The 18,039-nt window shown below is 44.7% G+C and overlaps 3 protein-coding genes and 1 long non-coding RNA gene across 21 annotated transcripts in view; 1 reads left to right on the forward strand and 3 right to left on the reverse strand.

Moving 5' to 3' along the window:
- Positions 1–244: 244 nt before the first annotated feature.
- Positions 245–5,097, reverse strand: RWDD2A (RWD domain containing 2A). 6 transcript variants are annotated; one of them, XM_030040743.2, is made up of 4 exons: positions 4,059–4,140; positions 3,790–3,804; positions 2,498–2,627; positions 245–1,814 (listed from the first exon to the last, which is right to left on the reverse strand). In XM_030040743.2, exons 3-4 carry the CDS (start codon positions 2,552–2,554, stop codon positions 1,137–1,139), a joined length of 735 nt encoding a protein of 244 aa, XP_029896603.1. In that variant the 5' UTR covers positions 2,555–2,627; positions 3,790–3,804; positions 4,059–4,140; the 3' UTR covers positions 245–1,136. The 6 variants fall into 6 exon arrangements, with proteins under 6 accessions (XP_029896603.1, XP_040977831.1, XP_029896576.1 ...); XM_041121897.1 differs by lacking the exons at positions 2,498–2,627; positions 4,059–4,140 and adding an exon at positions 5,028–5,097 and having other exon boundaries at positions 3,604–3,804; XM_030040716.2 differs by lacking the exon at positions 2,498–2,627 and having other exon boundaries at positions 4,059–4,428.
- Positions 4,550–16,161, forward strand: PGM3 (phosphoglucomutase 3). 8 transcript variants are annotated; one of them, XM_030034303.2, is made up of 14 exons: positions 4,608–4,626; positions 4,802–4,855; positions 5,282–5,487; positions 6,118–6,302; positions 6,798–6,865; positions 7,187–7,320; positions 7,477–7,672; positions 10,182–10,339; positions 11,362–11,445; positions 12,149–12,247; positions 12,580–12,696; positions 13,409–13,531; positions 14,353–14,526; positions 15,136–16,161. In XM_030034303.2, exons 3-14 carry the CDS (start codon positions 5,284–5,286, stop codon positions 15,220–15,222), a joined length of 1,629 nt encoding a protein of 542 aa, XP_029890163.1. In that variant the 5' UTR covers positions 4,608–4,626; positions 4,802–4,855; positions 5,282–5,283; the 3' UTR covers positions 15,223–16,161. The 8 variants fall into 8 exon arrangements, 7 of the variants coding, with proteins under 7 accessions (XP_029890168.1, XP_029890163.1, XP_029890182.1 ...); XM_030034308.1 differs by lacking the exons at positions 4,608–4,626; positions 4,802–4,855 and adding an exon at positions 4,550–4,592; XM_030034322.2 differs by lacking the exons at positions 4,608–4,626; positions 4,802–4,855 and adding an exon at positions 4,662–4,682.
- Positions 7,858–8,900, reverse strand: LOC121233122. Its single transcript, XR_005931917.1, has 3 exons — positions 8,569–8,900; positions 8,311–8,448; positions 7,858–8,140 (listed from the first exon to the last, which is right to left on the reverse strand). It is a non-coding gene; the product is annotated as an uncharacterized LOC121233122 (long non-coding RNA).
- Positions 16,154–18,039, reverse strand: part of DOP1A (DOP1 leucine zipper like protein A) — a 70,287-nt gene continuing 68,401 nt past the window's right edge. For all 6 annotated transcript variants that reach the window (XM_030034207.2, XM_041121866.1, XM_041121859.1 and 3 more), the window contains one exon: positions 16,154–16,750. In XM_030034207.2, the coding sequence (XP_029890067.1) occupies positions 16,445–16,750 (306 nt within the window). In that variant the 3' untranslated portion in view covers positions 16,154–16,444. The remainder of the gene's footprint in view (positions 16,751–18,039) is intronic.

Raw genomic sequence — 18,039 nt, forward strand, 5'->3', positions numbered from 1 at the left:
TCCTTCAAGGCACAGCTGCTGGGGACTTTTCAGTAGCATTCTTCATCTACATATTATATTGATGACGTTTAAATATGATAATCCACTATAAATTGAAAGACTGACTTGCAATTCACTATCTAAATACACACTCAGCACACTACCCCATAGGAAAGCGCTGCCTGATGAGCCATTAATACCATTTCCTGTTACGAGCTGCTGGCAATTGTCTTTCAGTTCAGTAATTTGACATAGAAAAGATTCGTAAAGTTATACGTATTTTTATTTAATATAGTTTTTTCATTTTTCTGTATTTTACGTGTATTTCCTTATGTAACATAGGGGAAAAACAGAGGAAACGCTAAACTTTGTCTCATCTTACACATTTTCACTTCCAAGGTTCTTGGCATAACAATGTAAATATAAAATGCCATGAGTTGAGCAGCTGAAAAATTACTATTAACATAACCAGACCGTAATGAGATGATAGGAAGAGGATTGCAAAAATGGTGATATTGGCAATATAATGGTATAGGTGCTATCCAAAGCATACAAGGGATGGGGTGATGTGGGCTTCTTTCTCCTTCCCCCCCTGCCCTTTATTTAAAAGCAAAACTTGGTCCTGTGGTTGGACCCAAGCCTGTGTGTTTCATGGATTAGTTGAATGAAGTGAGAGCAGATGCTTTGTGAAGCGGTAAAAGATATTGCAGGCACCATCATGAATGTAGCAGTGAGATTTCCTTGAGCTGGATGTGCTTTTGTGTCGGAAACCACATTAATCTGTGACTGCAGCCACTCTGGTATCCCACAACTGTATGCAGAAGTCAACTACAGGTCTGCACCGCAGCTTAGTAACAGACAGCACAATATAATAGATGAGGAGACAGAAGCGTGTAATTCAGGGTACTACAGTGTGGGATGTTTATCACCTTGCAAGCACTTTTGAGATGTGGCTCATAGTGACAAATGCCAATTTTAGGGTCTCAGAAAATAAGTAAACACCTCTCAAAAAAATTCAGAACAGAAGCTAAGATTAAGTACTTGAACCATTCTGTATGTTAAACAGCTTCCCTTTTCACAGTAGCTATAAGGTACAATATTTCAATGTTACCATCATCTCTTGCTGTCCCAAATTAGAACTCCTTACACAGTTTCTCTTATTTGTCTGAAAGTTTGCCTTCGACACCAAATAAAATCTGAAAAATGTGTCCACTTTGATGTTGTTTCAGGAATTCTAGGAACTGGCCAAGATCCATGTGATAGTCATTCCTCAGGCCATAATCACCATGTGCCTGAAACTGTAGGTCTTCAAAAGCACGAAAGAGACGAAGATTATCAACGCTTCCCTCTGTTTCTATATTCTCCACATGCTTGCATGAAATATGCTTCCAGTTGGGATACCTAATAACACGCCAGAACTCTTCACAGTTTTCTCGGAGTCCCTCCACGCAGATGACACCAGGTTTCCCTGTTAGGCAGAAGCCAGTCAGATTTAACTTCCTTGCACAGTCAAAAATCTTTTTCCTCAGTTCCTGCCTATATATGTGATGGCTGTAGATCCACATGCGGTGCAATGTTTCTTTAACTACAACTTCTTTTGAAGCACTTTCAGATGAGATCTTACTGTTTTCCAGGTAAGGCAGGCTGTGGTCTTTCACCCATTGCACAGCTCCACATATACACAGTTCACCTGAATCCAAAGAGCTGATGTGAGACGCGAGACTAGTGTTGAGCTGCAACTGTTGCTGTCTGTGCAGTGCATGTGATCTTGCAAAAAGCTGAGGAGCTACGTGAGGATACATATGAGGCAGCAGTACCTGCAATTCCACTTTTACCTTAAAAAGAGAACACACACACACACACACAAACAAAATGAATTCTGCAGCTACTGAAAGACATGCTAGACTCTTCTTCCCTGTCAAAGGCAGACTATGAGGAGAAGCAATTAAGATTGCAACATCCTGAAGCCTGGAATTACTTCTTCTGCTTTCCTTTTGTCCACTCCTTTCCTTTTGTTGCACCATGCTGGGACTTTCCCAACATATCTAATGCTATCTTCTGCTGTTTACAGAAATAATGCTGTGGCTTGAAAGAAGGTACAGTTACCCTCTAGGGATATTTCTATTGCATGTTCTCAGTACGTGCTCAGTGTTGCTACAGCGATAAACTACGAGTCTGTCAGAGTCAAGGGGCCAGTGGCTTTTGAGAATCTTGTCCCTTACCAAATGCACATCTCATCAATGAACTCAGCCCAGTTGCTGGATCTACCCCAGGAAAAGAAAGCCAAGAGTTAAACAAAACTTGTTTACGATTGTACATATTGTATATAGAGGCATTATGATTATTTTAAGCAAGTATTCACCCTGACAGAGGAAGCATTCTCAGGATTATAGGGGATAAAAAGATCTACATGCATTTTAACCGGGGGAAACCTCTGGATTATCTTGCCTGATCTCCTACAAACCCCGGGCTGTTGAATTTCTCTCAATCATTCCTACAGTGTCTTAAAATGGAGCACCTCATATTCTTTGGAAACAGAACCCTGCCTCTGGTCCAAGAGCAGGAGAGGGTTCATGTGTCCTCGGTGCTTGAGGCTCTTGCATTCTACTCGGGGACTTTCACTACAGTATACAATCAAATTATTAGTCCTGCAGAGAGAGGTGAATCATGAAATGACTAATTATCTTTCCAAGCTCCTTGACAATCTGCCATGGAAAAAAAATTCTTCCTGCAGAAGCCCTCCCTACGCAGTTCATAAAACTTTCTCTCTGAAGGCTGGCAAAGGGGTGCATTTTAGACATACACCTAAGCCTGTACATAAGTTTCCAAATAATCATGAAGCCATGTCATTACCCAGTAAATTGTTTTAATGTTTAATTATCCTAATTATCCTTATTCCTAGGAAAATGCATATACTTCTAGGTTAAGTTTGTTGGTTTTCAATTTCCAGTCATTGCATTATTGTATACTCAGACCTACACAATGGCTACGCTGTCTGTACAAGCATTTACATTACTTAGATGTCATACATAACCTTTTCTTCAATTGGATAAACTCTTGGAACTCCTTATACTCTAAGTTTCGGGTTTTGAATTGGAGTTCATAGGCTGGTTTTGGTTTAGTGTTTGTGTGACTCTTCTTAATAGTATTCTGCCCTTTGGGGCTATTTTTACATTAGTGTATTTCAAATACAGATCAATGAATGTTAGTACATGTGGCAGGGAGGGGAGGAGAGATGTAATAGGGTGGTTTTGCTAGAATAATGTAAAAAGTCCAACATATGTGTTTCCATGTGGGGAGCGTTGCCTTTGTAACACACAACTCTCTAAACCAGTAAACTAACAACCCTCATATAAGCACAACCCTAGCTAAGCTCTTGTGAATGCTGTGTGTGCCGCTGATGTCGGTTGTCTATTCCTATCTGTGATTCTATTAGCCTTTCTTGCCCAAAGAAAGTTAAGACTCAAATAAATAATAAAAACCAAGACTTTTTTGTTACTCTTGACTTTTGAAACAGCAAACAGAAATTAGGTGGGGTTTTCCCTTTTCAGGGCAGCGTTTTTAAGTGTGAGCACAAGGAGTAAAGAAAACAACACATGAACGCATCTACGTGGAAGTTCTCACCCTTGCCTCCCCTACATCAACAGCGATCGAATATTCGAGCTGTGGGGGCAGAGCTCCATCACCGTTGCTCAGGTAGCGCTGCACACTGGACACGGCATCCTCATCCAGATTTATTTCACCTTCTTTGGGAAACATTGAAAGGAGCATTTCCACTTCCAGCAGCTGGAGCTCCAGGCATTCTTTTACGGTGACGGCCATTGCCTGGAACAAGAGGCCTGGAGTCAAACCCCGGCGTTCAACACACAGCAAGGTTCACCACCACGCCGTGCAACCGAACGAGCGAGCCTCCGCCGAGAAACCCCACTGTTATTTAAGGCCAGAAGTTGATTAAATACGACTGGGTAACAAAACGCTTAGAAGTTAGTCCCTTCCAGCCGAACTGGAGAAGGGAAAGGGACGCGGCAGGTCGCCCAGCCAGCCAGCGCCGCGCCGCGCATGCGCGCCGTTCGCCTCACCTGGGCCGCAGGGCTTTCCACCGCCGCGGCGGAGGACAGCCGCCACCCGGGGCGGAGGGGAGGCGAGGCGAGGCGATACGGCTCTTCCCGCCGCCGCCTCCCCGGTGGGAGCCGCTGAGGGGAGGCAGCAGCGCACAAGCCCCGGCCCGGGGTCGCTGGAGCCGCCGCCTCAGCCCCGGAGCGCGGCCCTTCGGCGGCGGCGGCGCGTGCGGCGGGCGGGAGGGGGGCGCGCATGCGCACTCGGCGGGGCGGGACGAGACGGGACGGGACGGGTCGAGACGGGCCGGCCGGCGGGGGAGAGGCGCGGGGCGGCAGCGAGAGGACTCGGTGGCCTTTGCGAGCTCCGCGACAGCGCTGCAAGATGGCTGGGGCCGGGAACCGGCCCCGGCCCCAAGCTCTGACTGACGAGTGGGCGTAGCCGGCGTGCCACGTGGCGCCTGCGTGGCCGCTCACCGCGCTGCCATTGGGCGGGCGGGGCTTGGGGGCGGGGCCTCTCTGGCTGTGGAAGGGGAAGCGCGGCGGCGGCGGCGGAGGTTGAGCGGTGGCGGCTGGGCTCCTGTCCTTCGCGGGTGGGTTCTGCCGTTCGCGGGTGGGCCCCGAGGCCCGTTCAGCCTACCGTGCAGGGTAGGCGGTTGCTGGAGCCGCTTTGTGGTGGCGTGGCGTCCGGCTGCCCCCCCCCCGCCCAACGGCTGTCTGCGCCTTCAGGTGTCCGGGGACGGGGGTGGAAACGGCGGCGCTGGGGCGGTGGGTCGGTACGGAGCAGCTTAGCAGAGCCGCCATCCGAGGAGAACATCCAGGTGACGCCGCTGGGGGTTTCCCTGTGGCTGCAAGGGCTTGAGGAGGGAGGGCAGGCTGCTTTGCAACTCAGAAGTTAATATATGGGGCCGTGGCCGAGTGCACCGGGCGGCTCATGGCCAACTTTGTTGGGATCCCTGGATCCAGCCGGTTGAGAATCGTGGCTTTCCTCACCTGAATCGCGTCATCCCTTCGTGATCCGGTGAAATCTGGTCGAGCTCTGTTTTGCTAGTGCTCTACTGGGAATGTAGAGGCTCCTTCATGGACCGCTCTGGTTGCGGTCCCCCTTGCAGTCCCACCGAGGGATTTGATATCTGTGGTATAAGAGGTATAAGATATCTGTGGGCTTCAAAATTAAATGAATTGCAAAATATGTAACTAATTATAATGACTTCTCTCACTTGCTTCCGTGTTACTTCCTTCTCTAGAAATGGATTCTGAAGCCCTTAAAAAATACTCCGCGTTACATCCTAAACCTCCTGGACTTACTCTTCAGTATGGCACCGCTGGATTTCGCACCAAGGCCGAACAGCTCGATCACGTCATGTTCCGCATGGGCTTGCTGGCAGTTCTCAGGTCCAAAGCCGTGGTATCTACTATTGGCGTCATGGTTACAGCATCTCACAATCCTGAAGTAAGAACAACCTTTTCTTTAAAAAGAAAGTAGATGTGATCAGTCTGCTGGAATCAAAGCTCTTCCTGGTACCGAGAGACCAGACCCTGAAGGCACTTGGACCCGCTTAAAGCATGTGTTTAGCCTGCTCCTTGTAAACATGATCTCTGGCATGTCTGAAGTTACTTTTTCCTGTACACACAAGCGTCATTTTCTGTCATGTGGCAGTGTTGTAATGTAGGAAATTTGTAACGTTGGCAAGCTAGGAGTACCCTTGAGAAGAGATGAACCTTTGAGCAAAATCTGCAAGTTTAAAAAATAAAGAGGTGCAGCAGTTACAAACCAGGCATTTAGACTTCTGCAGCTGTGGAGCATTCCAGGTTATTAGAATCTCCCCTTATGTCATTTTAATGTAAAATAAATTTCATACCAAAATTATAAGGGGGAAGAAGTTGGTTGCTTAATATGCTGGTTACATTACATTTCTGTGCTTGTTGGAGGTTTAAATAAACAGCTAAGCTCTTGCTTCCCAGAAATGCTCCATATTTAAAGAAGCAATATGATTGAACCATGTGTCAGCTGTCTTCAAAGAGATTTTATTAAGTTTCCCACTTTTAGGCTTACTATCTTTCGTTCTTTTTTTCTTCTAAGGAAGACAATGGTGTAAAGCTGGTTGATCCTCTTGGAGAAATGCTGCACCCTTCCTGGGAAGAGTATGCCACACAATTAGCAAATGCAGAGGAGGAAGAATTACAGAAAATAATAATTGATATCTGCCAAAAAGCAGCAGTGAACCAGCACAAAGATGCTTTAGTTTTTATTGGTAGAGACACCAGGTAATTACAAAATGCTGTAGATGTATGCTTCTTTTATGAAAGTGCCAACGTTTTGTTCAAGGGTGCTTTTGGACGTTTGGCCTTCTGCAGCCAGATTATGGAGTTTTTTTATGCCTAGTCTGCTACCTATTAATTTATGATTATAGCAGTAAACAAAAGTTTTCCAATGCTATTCCTGTATTAGCTTCCCTGATAGTTATGAGAACTTCCTGGCACTGTTTCTGAACAGGATGCTTTATTGTGGGTTTGGGGTTTTTTTTTGTGGGTACCGCGTGACGTCTATGTGTGTTCAGGAGTTTGCTTGTCTTTGCTATTCTCTGGGGTGGTGGCTTTCAAACCGCTTTATTGGGAGGTGCCTACAATAGAAAAAGGTATGGAATTCTTCATGTTGAATCCAAGTCTATGGGTAGGATGTTCTCCCTCGTGTGCTTCCTTCCCAAGTCCATACATAAATGTCTTCTGCAAAGGTTATCAGCTGTCTTTGTTGTTTTCCAGGCCAAGCAGTGAGAAACTTTCACAGTCAGTAATAGATGGTATCTCCGTTCTAGGTGGTCAGTACCATGGTATGTTAAACTTTTCCAATTCTAGTTTTTGATTTCAAGTTTTTATATAAATGTGACTCCGTTATGTAGACTTTAAGCAGCAGCCCAGACACCATTTCCATTTTTGCTTGTAATGATCTTCCTTCAGGGCAGCTGTGTGGCTTTTACACAGGGAGGGGGGGAAGGGTTTCATCTTTTCATAACGGAACTTGAAAAATTACATATGGGTTTCCTGCACTGCATTTGTCTATTTATTGTAGAATAGCAAATACTGTATAACTTTTAAGGAGGAATTAATTTAGTATTCTATTTCTGAAAATTGTGCCTTTTATTTTATGCTAGATTATGGTCTGGTGACAACACCACAGCTACATTACATGGTCTGCTGTCAAAACACCCAAGGGCAGTATGGGAAGGCAATGCTGGAAGGTTATTACGAAAAACTATCCAAAGCTTTTACAGAACTGATAAAACAGGTGAATACTGGGTGTTGTCTTCTTCATGCAAATGTACAAAATGAATGTCGTCTGTTTGTTAGCCTGTTTGGGTCTGAAGTCTCGAATTCAGCATGCCTCTCGCTGCAGTTTCACTAGGGTATGAGTTCACTTTGCCCCTTCTTCCCTTGTGCTAAGTCTCCCAGCGCTGGGGAGAGTCAGAGGCACCTGAAGATTGACTGTGCCAATGGAATAGGAGCCCTGAAACTATCAGAAATGGAGCCCTACTTTCCAAAGGAGGTGATAATTCACCTATTTAATGATGGAACCAAGGAGAAACTCAATCACTTATGTGGTGCAGATTTTGTGAAAGTTCACCAGAAACCACCTAGAGGTATGTAGTCAGTAGTTTTATATCTTTTTACCTCCTCTCCAGATCTGAAAGTGCAGGGTCTAGCAATGGCGTATCATCTTCGGATAAGCTGAGCTCCCTGTTTCTTACTAAGTGACTGCATGAATGGTTCTGCTTGTGCAATGGAGAGAGAACTGTACTGCTGGGTTTGGCACATCCCTAGTTTATGTTAATCTAAATCATTTGGAGGAGTACAGTATGTCTCCCACTGGCTGAAATATGTTTTGACAAGCCGGTCTGAATGTTAAGCTGGTGGAGTCCAAAGATCAGTCAGAACTGGCTTACTTTAACTTACTTTACTTCCCTTTGTGTTATCAAGAAACACATTGTGGGCTGGGGTTGCAGACACGTTTCTGGGTTCCCGAGGAACAGCTGGGATAATTAACAGCTTGGTACCAGCAGACTGACTGATTGACATAAACCAGTGAGGAAATGATTTCAATTGATGTCCTGCAAAGTGCATAAAAGAAAACCTCTGAACTAGGGGAGCAGGCTAGTTTGGGTATTAGGTTCTTTGAGGCTAAACTGGGTTCTCCATTTAACAACTGTGTGCTCACTGCAGTGCTAGCTAAATCTGAACACCAAAGGACGGTGTCCTTTCCCCCTTGCCACCTGCTTACGTGCTGGAGAAATGTAGAAGGGGGAGGAGCACAGTGGCAGCTCCTGGCGAGGATGGATGCTTGTGTGTCATGTCTGGATCCGGGCTTTAACTGGGACTGAGGGGAGACTCCTTGGTCGTTTCCAGGCAGGGATGGGCTCTGAAAAGAAAATGTGGTTTCCTAATCATTCACTGAAATAAATGATCTGATTTCTCTGAAGTGCTAAGCGGTAAGAGCTTCCTGTTTAAGGTCATAGTTAAATGTTGCAGTTGCCATTACCTCATGCTTTACATTGAGGACCTCAACAGCAGTGGGATGTATTGCCCTGTATCACTGTCGGCATGCAGGAGAAGAAACAGGCAAGTTTGGGGGTATAGTTTCCTGTGCTCTGAAGGCCAAGGTGTCAGCAATGCAGGCCAGTTTTCCTCTCTGCTTGTGTACTAAAATGTTTTTTTCCAGGAAGGGGTTACAGGATGCAGCAGCACGTCCTTTGGAGCTCCCTGCTGAGCTCCTGAGGGACTCTGAAGTCAGCCTAGGGAATGGCCAGCTGCAGTCTGAGAAATGGACTCTGAGGTCAATATGGCTGGCATCTTAAAGCAAAGCAAGACGTACCTTAATAAAAGAGCAGTTCATTTTTGCGTGGCATTGCTGTGTCAGGTGGTGACTGCTTCCTAGCTATTTCTCTATTGGTGTTAAGCCTGGAAACTTTTTGAGGCAGGTTCTCCTTATGCATTCTATACATTGTTGTATCAATTGAATATCAAGCAGACTAAATGTGAGGTATTTGATAGCTAGCAGATCCACTTCTATGTTTTTTGTACAGCTCTGAGAAATCTTGGTGATGGTTGCTTCAGAGTGGGGTTGTTTTTTCAATGGTAGGGTTTATGTGCCACTTCCTGTTTTAATTGCACTTCGGTGATGGCTTCGCTGGCGGGGGGGGTGCATGCTTGTCTTGCATTAGGAAAGCGTGTCTCCTGTGTGAAAGGAAGCAAAGGGGAGGTGCAGGTCTGTCAAGTGGGAACGGATTAAAATTAAACAGGCCTGAAATATTTCCTGAAGAAAAGCATTTTTGAGGCAAAGGAAAAACAGTTAATTCCTACATGTCTTGGAGGGTGAAGTACGTAGCAGCGTTACACCAAGAGTGCGCAGTGGACCTGCCACGTGCCGGTGACATGGCTCTGGAGCCCTCCTCTGCCCGAGCGTGGTTCGCCTCCACGTCCAGGGGTGCGCAGCGTGCCGTGGCCCCGCTCAGAGGAGCAGTAAGGGAGGTCTGGGCGAGCACCCAGTGTCCAACCGAGGTCGGCCGGCTGCCACTCGCCGCTTCAGGCTCCTGCGCGGGTGTCGGGCAGGCCCCCGGGTGTCACTCTGTAAATACTGGCTCACTCTGCGGTGCAGTGGGGGGAAAGCGATTCGCCTCGGTCTGTGGGTCATGTGTGCGACTCGGTATGCTCTGCGGTGACTAAGTGCATGAGAAAAGGGGTGCGTGTTCTTCTGCTGCAAGGTTTTTAACCTTGTGCCATAACTGACATTCAGTGCTTATTTCAAAAATTTAGAGATGAGACTACACGCAGTAGTTCTGAGACTGATTTTCATACACATCTGGGGAGAAGGTGTAGCATAATAAATGTTAGAGAACATGCATTTTCTATTAGTATTTATATTATTAGTATTTATATTTTTGATCTGAATATGCACTTTCCAGTTGCCATTCAACACAGCTTCCCTGTTGCAAGTCTCTTAGTAAAAGCAATGCCTGTTTCAGAGCATTAGTTTTGTGTGGTGTCTGCACAGAGCTAATTTTAATTTCCGCATGAGATCCACACTGGGACTAATTTAAAGATTTTGTATCTTTTTCTGTCTCTAACTTGCATTTGTAACTCTGTGTGCACTAGGGCTAGACATGAAGCCCAACGAGAGATGCTGCTCATTTGATGGTGATGCAGATAGAATTGTTTATTACTATAAGGACGCAACTGGCCATTTTCATCTAATCGATGGAGATAAAATAGCAACTTTAATTAGTATCTTCCTTAAAGAACTTCTTGCCAAGGTAACTCTAATGTATGGAATGAATGCTGATACATCAATTGGAACGTGTAAAATAGTCTACGGAAGCTGTGTTAGTCTGTATGTATGCGGTCTCTCTACATCTACCTAAAGTGAACACAGATTAAAAAGAGATCAGTCCTGTACCTCACTGGTATGGCCAAAATGTTGTTTTTACAAGGGTGTTACTTCTGCACTCCAAATAAAAATCTGAGCACTGATACTTTAACCTGGAACCTTTTCTTAGTGGGAGGGAACTTCTCCAGTTTCAGTGTACAAAGTATTGATATTCCATTCTCTTTGATTTGGTATCTTCCATTAATTTTTCATTAATTTTGGGTTCAGTCCTTCCCTCAGCATTTCTGTGAAGCTTTGTGAAGGTTGGGCATTCCATTTGCATGAGAACTTGGTTGTGGCAGTTGAGGGGCTTGTATGTCTCAGCACTCCAAAAGTACTATCTATACCATCTACTGCATAGCATCCTCTCCCTACAGGGGACAGAGAGAAAAAAGCTTTTTGTTTTCAGAAGTCCTCTTAGACTTGGTGTCTATGATACTAAACCTAGACAAGGTATCCTCGTTTTGTTTTCTTGGAGACCAGCTCATTTCTTACACTGTGGCAGAGAAGGTGGCCGGTGAGGAGAACTTGTGCTTGCCACCAGCCTTTGCTTGCTTTGCGCTGGAAGCTTTGACTGTACTGCTTGTGTATATAGCCTCACGTAATGCCACATGTCTGGCCAGTGCACTGAGCTTGCTGAATCTGAAAAAGGGGTTTGGAAAGCCTAAGCTTGGAGAGCTGCTTCAAGCCAGCCACAAAAAACATGATATACAAAGACTTGAACAGAGTCTGTGTTGTCTTAAACACACAGAAGTTCTCTATGAGCTGGTGCCTCCCCCGATGCCAAGGAATTTTAAGTGTCTATAGGAGAATGCATGTTTAATAATTCTGATTATCATTCCATTTATCCTACTCGTCTGGCTATGTGCCTATCGGACAGTAAAGCACTTTGCTTCCTGGTTTGCTCAGGTGGGAGAGACCTTGCATATGGCAGTGGTACAAACAGCATATGCCAATGGGAGTTCGACACGCTACCTTGAGGAAACACTAAAGGTATTCTCCATTTTTTTCCTGGTAGTTTTCTGAAGATGTTGTTTTCTGCAAATTTGTTTACTTTTAACATAAATTCTACTGTAATATGATCACTAGGAAAACTTAAACTAGGCTAAAATAAATGACTCTTTCAAACCTGCAGCAGCGACTAAATTCTTGGTGGTAAAGGAGATGCAAGAGAGCAAAGCTGAAAAAGTTCTAACCAGCTTTTACTAGTTTTAAAAGAAGTTTGGCAAAAGCTAAGCAAAATCCCTTGTTACTTCTGGAACAAGTTGAGGATTTTGGCTTTGCAACAATGAGAATCAGTAAAGGCTCCTTGATACTTTGACACTGGGTGTTTTGTTTTCTGCAACAGGGTAAATGTTCACTACAGAAACTGAGCTAAGGTATTATTTCAGTTCGGATAGAAGTCTGGTATGTTCCCTGAAACCATAAGCTGAACTGGGTTTTTCTTGGTTTGGGGTTTTGTTTATTTATTATTAAAAAAAAAAAAAAAATCAGCCTTTATTTCCACTTGAGTAAATGACATCATCTTCTTTTTAATCAGGTCTGCAGAAATAGTGGATAATTTTAGCTCTAGGGCGTCAGTAGTTGTGAAACACAGGTTAGTTTCTAACAGTCTACCCAGGTTGGTGCTTAGTTCCTGTCTACTGAGGGGAGTCTGTAGCAGTGTAAACATTCTCTGTATATCCTTTGGCTGCAGGTACCTGTGCACTGTGTCAAAACAGGAGTGAAACACTTGCATCACAAGGCCCAGGAGTTTGATGTTGGTGTTTATTTTGAGGCAAATGGACATGGTACAGTAAGTATGAGCATGCAATGCATAAGATCAGCCATTATGTACAATATTTTAGTTGGATTAGCTGGAGAAGGAGGTCTTTTCACTCTCTGCTTACATTTATAAACAAGACTTTTCTCTCCTTGTTTGAGAACAGACTTGTTTCCCCCTTCTGTCTTTATCATAGCATTGCCACCACTTCCTCTGTGTTTTATGTGGGGATGGGAGTTCATGGTAGCAAACGTTAATGATGGTTATTTGGGCTTAAATGGTAAAAGTTTTTTTTCCTCACTGCTGCATGTATCGTAGTTTGTGATGTGGGCTGCTCTTCACAAGCTCTCATCTTTTTATTCTAGGTATTATTTAGTAAAGCTGCTGAAACTAAAATAAGACAACTGGCAAAAGAGGGGAAAGATGATGAAAAAAGAGAAGCAGCAAAGGTGCTTGAAAACATGATTGACCTGATTAATCAGGTAAAAACCAAGAGAAACAAATCACTGTGGTGACAGTCATGGGGCTAACCCTGTTTGTCAGTACCTGTCAGGCTACTTGCAGGGACTGTTGGAGTTGGAAATAGGGTGCCATGAAAGAAGGGGCCAAGAAGAAAACGGCAGGAACAGTCTTTAGAAAGATGTAATATTTTCTCACGAGTGGATGCAGAATGCTGTTATCTGGCACAGTCTTCTGGCTTCAGGACCCAAAGACGGAGTGGGATAGCATGGGAACCTAGTGATAGGATGCGACTTGTTCATGATTCAACAGCCAGTAATCTTTCACCTAGTGTTTTTCACTAACTTATGCGGTATGGGAGTGTTCCAGTGCCCATGGCCACGCAGCCCTGGGACTCCCTGTCTTAGCCCAGATGTTATTCATCTGGGGTAGCACCAAATCATGCTTCACAGGCCAGCTTTAAGCATCCTGACCCCGGAACAAAGGTGAGGTGCCAGTCCTCCTTAGGAGAGGTGAGGACTAGGACTTGCCCTTGGCAGAGCTGTACAAGTATGCTGCGAGGAAAACCAAAACAACACTCCTGCCAAACTAAACCAACCAACCTCAGCTACACAGACAGAGGCAGGTCAGCCTGGCTGCATTTTCACTCTCTTCAGGTGGAAGCTTACTGATCAAATCACCTCTTCGTTTCTTCACTGTTGACTGTTCCAGTGTTTCTTCCCTTCCTGTTAACAGACAGTTGGTGACGCCATCTCAGACATGTTGGTTATTGAAGCAATCCTGGCTTTGAAAGGTCTGACTGTGCAACAGTGGGACGCCATCTACGCTGACCTTCCGAATCGGCTGCTCAAAGTTCAGGTGAGTTACACACCGTGCTGGCTCAGGTTACAGCAGTCTCTTAGGGCCCTGCTGTGAGCATATCTGGCCTGCATATATTCAGATAAGCTTTATTTTAAACCTGAAACAGCCCATTAAAGGGCAGAAGTAGGCCAAATAAGCCATGAGACAACCCAGAGGAGAGACCAGAATTTCAGTTGGACTAAAATGAAAATATAACTTACACAAATGATGAAACACTAGCCAACTATGTTAAATGGAAAAACCTGAGCAAAACTGTCCAAATTTACCTTAGAATTTCTTTCTTAACTTTCAAACTAGAAAAATCCTATTTCTCTAAGACCCCTGCCTGCTGGGCAGCTAGATTTTCCTTGCTGTGCCCCTTTGTACAACATGATTATTCAAGCTCTTTCTTACTTCTTTATCTTCAATATTCAGACAAAGAGCTTGAGCAGAACAGGCTCCCACATGGTAGCATTCTGTTTGTTAGACACAGTAAGGGAGCTCTGGGCTCTAAATTAACCAGAGGAAAGAGTTTAAGCTTTCCAGTCTACTGGCAGAAGCTGCAGCTTCAGTTCAGAGGCTGATCAAGGACGCAGTTCGGGACTGACCCTTCTTCCAAACCAAGCAGGACTTGGCTAATACGTGCTGAGCAGTAGCTGAGCAGGGATTCTAGGGAGCCCAAAGCGTTGGAGTTAAGCAGGGAACTCCCAAACTGAGCTCTTTTTCAGGAGGCACAACACATCAAAACCTGAAGTTCCATCTTACCTGTGACCTTTTCCATTCTGCTTTCATCGTACAGCTCCAGCACACAAATAAATGGGCTGTTTCTGATGCTGCAGGTTGCAGACAGGCGAGTTATTGTCACAACAGATGCAGAAAGGTGTGTGGTTACACCTCCAGGACTACAGGAGAAAATTGATGCACTTGTAAAGAAGTACAAATTGTCACGAGCATTTGTCCGTCCATCAGGAACAGAAGATGTAGTTAGAATATACGCTGAAGCAGACACGCAGGTGAGAGCTTAACTTGTATATGAAGTGGCTTTGTTAATGTTAACCTTCTGCTTAGCATTGGGTGATGGAGGGAGAAGTATGTTTACATACTCATCATTTAATCATGCTTAACAGGTGCTAAATTTGGAAAAAAAACCCACTTAGTGATTACAAAAAGTCTCTTTGGATTTTCTTTTATTTATAAAAGAGATGTGTAATGTTCTCAATGTTTATCTTTAAGAGTTAAATGTTTATAAAGGCAGATTTGACACTGGATGATTCTGAAAAGAAAATCAGCCTTCTGAGAAGTCAAGGTTAAGAAGAAGGTTACCAAAGCAGCCCATAACTGCGTGATTTTGCAAGAGGCAAAAATAAAAATAAAAAAAAAAACCCAACAACTTGGCTGCTGTTAAGAATTAGTCCACATGTGAACTTTACATTGACAGCAAAAGCAGTGGTCCTGCTCTTCCCCCTTCACATGCTCCTGCCCCCTTCTTCTGCCAGCATGACCACAGTGGCAGAAGATACCTCATGATGACAGAGAAGGAAAACACGTGCCTTAATAGCATGAGAAGGTTAGAGCAAATATGTGATGACACCAGTGTAACTAACTTTTAAAACATTCCACAGGAGAACACGGATGCCCTTGCCCATGAAGTAAGCCTGGCTGTTTACCACCTTGCTGGTGGAAAAGGAGCACCGCCCCAGCCTATATAACAAACTACACAACTGCAGTTAAAGTTCATAACTTGCCTTATTTTTTAATATTACTTCCTTTACCATTTGCTAGTGTGGACATACCTGACCCTTCCTGAGTAGCAAGGATCAGTCAGAACTGAGCAGCACATTATTCTGCTTATTCTTTACCTCTGTTAGCAACTTACCTCTTAATGAGATGCTCTTGCTGCTGAATGTTCCCCCCTTCCCTGTGTTTGTCCAGCTTCAGAAGCTGAAGTGACTTAGAGGTGACTTGCTTCTCCAGTCAGTGGCCTGGTCATGCCCAGAAGGAATTCTGCCCCCCACCCAGCTTATTCCACAGGTTATTGTCACCTTGTACCTGAAGTCCAACTGCCCCACGCCCAGCACGCTTACGGTCACTGCCTTTGACTCGAGCTCTGTTGTGACTGTGCTCCGCAGCAGCTGCAGAAACATCATCCCCACCTTCCCACAGTAACGCAACCATCTGTGGGCAGCGTAAGGCAGAGGCTGGCACTGGGCTGGCGAGTCAGTTCACCTCACTTCAAGGGGGAAACAATATAATGAAAAAGAACATTTGCAAATAACATATTATTGCAATACTATCTTCATTAGATACTTTTATCAAGTTAAAAATATTGCTTAGAAAGCAATTTGCAGTAATAGTATTTATAATCACTTTTAAGAGGGAAGGGACAGAGACAAGATTGTCTTCTGTGGCCCTGACTGTTTCCCAGCAGCGCGAAGGGGCCGGACCAACGGGATGTCGTGTTTTAAATGCACAGGTATCCTGCTCCACATATTTCTGTTCAGGGTACCTACCTCTGACAAACCTATTTTTCATTTTAGACCTGTATTAACTCCTGGCCTAATGGCATTTTCCAGATTGCTAAATAAGCACAAGTTCCAATGGATTAAAAAAAAAAGACGACAAAAATAAACTGGAAACAAATTGAAAAAGTGTGCACCTTGTATTTTTTAGGATTTTTTTAAAGACAGAACTCAAGACAACAAAACACGTACTGTAAATAGTAGGCACCATAATCAATATGAGCCACCAATATTTAAACTTGATTCAGGCCACATCCAGAACTTTTCTCTTATTTACAAATATTTAACTTAAATACAACATTAAGTATTTCATTACATACAAAGTAAGAAAAGAATACTATACAACTGGGAAAGATACAGTATTTCATTTAAATAGTTACACTACATATAAGCTGAGTAGTACCAGTTTGGTTCACGTTTTTATGACGCCTTCAAGAAAATCCTTCTCAACCATTTCTTCTATCTTTTGTCTTGCTTTGCTGGAGAAGGTCTTGAGGTTCTCCATTTTTATGTCCTTACTTGGAAAACAGTTGGGGTAAAGGACAGGGCTCCCTGAGTGTCCAACGCATCTGCTTGTGACTTTGCTGTTAAAAACTTGGCTGAGTACGTTGAAGAAAGGCAAAAGCTGCTCTATGCTGCGAACAGTGTAGATGGTTAAAAGCAAGTGACCTGGTTCCCAACTTAGTGTTTTCCCTGAGCTGTCCTCCTCCGGGTTTTTCTGCAAATACAGAGAAATGGGAAATAATACAGGACAAAACAGAAAAAGCACAGGCAAAAGTAAAAGACTAATGTCCAGTTAAGTATTTTTCTATATTGCAAAAATACTTGTCCCATCAACAAAATACTCGTGTGCTGGAGCGCTTCTTTCAAAGTGGATCTCCTGCTCCTCCTCCCCTCACCGCATTTTGCAGCGGCAGTGGCTGGGAGCGCCGGGGCTGGCAGCCGGGCAGCTGACACTAAGGGGAAAGCTGTGGAGGGCCTTCGAGCCCCCCGCCTCAGGCCAGGGCTGCCCCAAAGCGAGGCAGCCCCCCTCCCTGGCACCCGCCGGGCTGCCCTGCAGAGCTGCTCCTGGTGCAGCATCCCGCTGGCTAACACAAACAGCCCAAGCTGGTGACAGCCAGTACTGCAGCTGCTCGGGTAAGCTGTGTGCTCCTTCTGCTGCTTTCCAAGGCAGGCTGGTCTCTGGTAACAGTCCTGCTTCACCCGACTGCCAGCATTAGGGACAATAAACCCCAGAGGAAGTTAAAACAGAAATGAAGCGTTTTCACTTTGAAGCTAGAGTTCAGAGTTCACTGCAAAAGCAGTGCTGTTTTTAGCATCCGAAATAACACAGGTGGAGGCTCTGAGCAAACACTTGAAGTTGTCCTCAAAGGAAAACGGTTCGGTCGCTCATTGCGCATTCTCAGAAGACCTTGGTTACGCACCTTCCATTTCATGGGGGTGATTTCAAGGGAGAGAATTTCAGGAACCCCACCAGCGAAGGCAGCAGTCACACACCAGACACTCACAGGCAGTGTCAGTACACTGCTGTAACCCTCTTTAGGGTTGTCTTAAATATCTGCGTACTAAAATACCTGAGCACTAACATCCAGCTGCTTATACGGTGGTACTCTTCACTCATTTCCTTTTTTTCCTTTGTGTCAACAAACATATTCAAACCTAGACAGTAAGGTACTACCACCACTAGAAACACCTTGTTTGGACTGTTACTGACAAACCAGTATGGGAGAACTACCATGAAGTTGGGTTCCAGCAATACTGGTTTTTATTCTGTGAGGAAGGAGAAAAGAAGCACAAAGGCCACATCAAGGAGAGCCACCTCCTGATCCACCTGCCCCCCCGCTGCCCTGGTGGGCTGCACAGCTCCTGAAGAGCCAGCTTTGTAACGAAAGGAGAACGAAGGGGAAAGAACAGCAGTGGGAGCGGAGCGTGAGGTAAGGACTACTGACTGCACAGCCTTTGAGCAAACAGATTCTCTGCAAGAGATGATACTTTAGCAAACACAGG

Source organism: Aquila chrysaetos, chromosome 2 (assembly GCF_900496995.4).
Source record: "Aquila chrysaetos chrysaetos chromosome 2, bAquChr1.4, whole genome shotgun sequence".
In the NCBI taxonomy this organism is placed as follows: Eukaryota; Metazoa; Chordata; class Aves; order Accipitriformes; family Accipitridae; genus Aquila; species Aquila chrysaetos.

What these genes read in the sequence shown, in the direction of transcription:
- RWDD2A (XM_030040708.2), bottom strand. Translation starts at nt 4,292, where the DNA reads ATGCGCGCCCCCCTCCCGCCCGCCGCACGCGCCGCCGCCGCCGAAGGG. An exon ending in TGGAAAGCCCTGCGGCCCAG is followed by an intron (nt 3,805 to 4,058) that starts GTGAGGCGAACG and finishes CTCTTGTTCCAG; the next exon opens with GCAATGGCCGTCACCGTAAA. An exon ending in TTGATGTAGGGGAGGCAAGG is followed by an intron (nt 1,815 to 3,603) that starts GTGAGAACTTCC and finishes TCTCTTTTTAAG; the next exon opens with GTAAAAGTGGAATTGCAGGT.
- PGM3 (XM_030034277.2), top strand. Translation starts at nt 5,115, where the DNA reads ATGGACCGCTCTGGTTGCGGTCCCCCTTGCAGTCCCACCGAGGGATTT. An exon ending in AGGCAAATGGACATGGTACA is followed by an intron (nt 12,248 to 12,579) that starts GTAAGTATGAGC and finishes TTTTTATTCTAG; the next exon opens with GTATTATTTAGTAAAGCTGC. An exon ending in ATCGGCTGCTCAAAGTTCAG is followed by an intron (nt 13,532 to 14,352) that starts GTGAGTTACACA and finishes CTGATGCTGCAG; the next exon opens with GTTGCAGACAGGCGAGTTAT.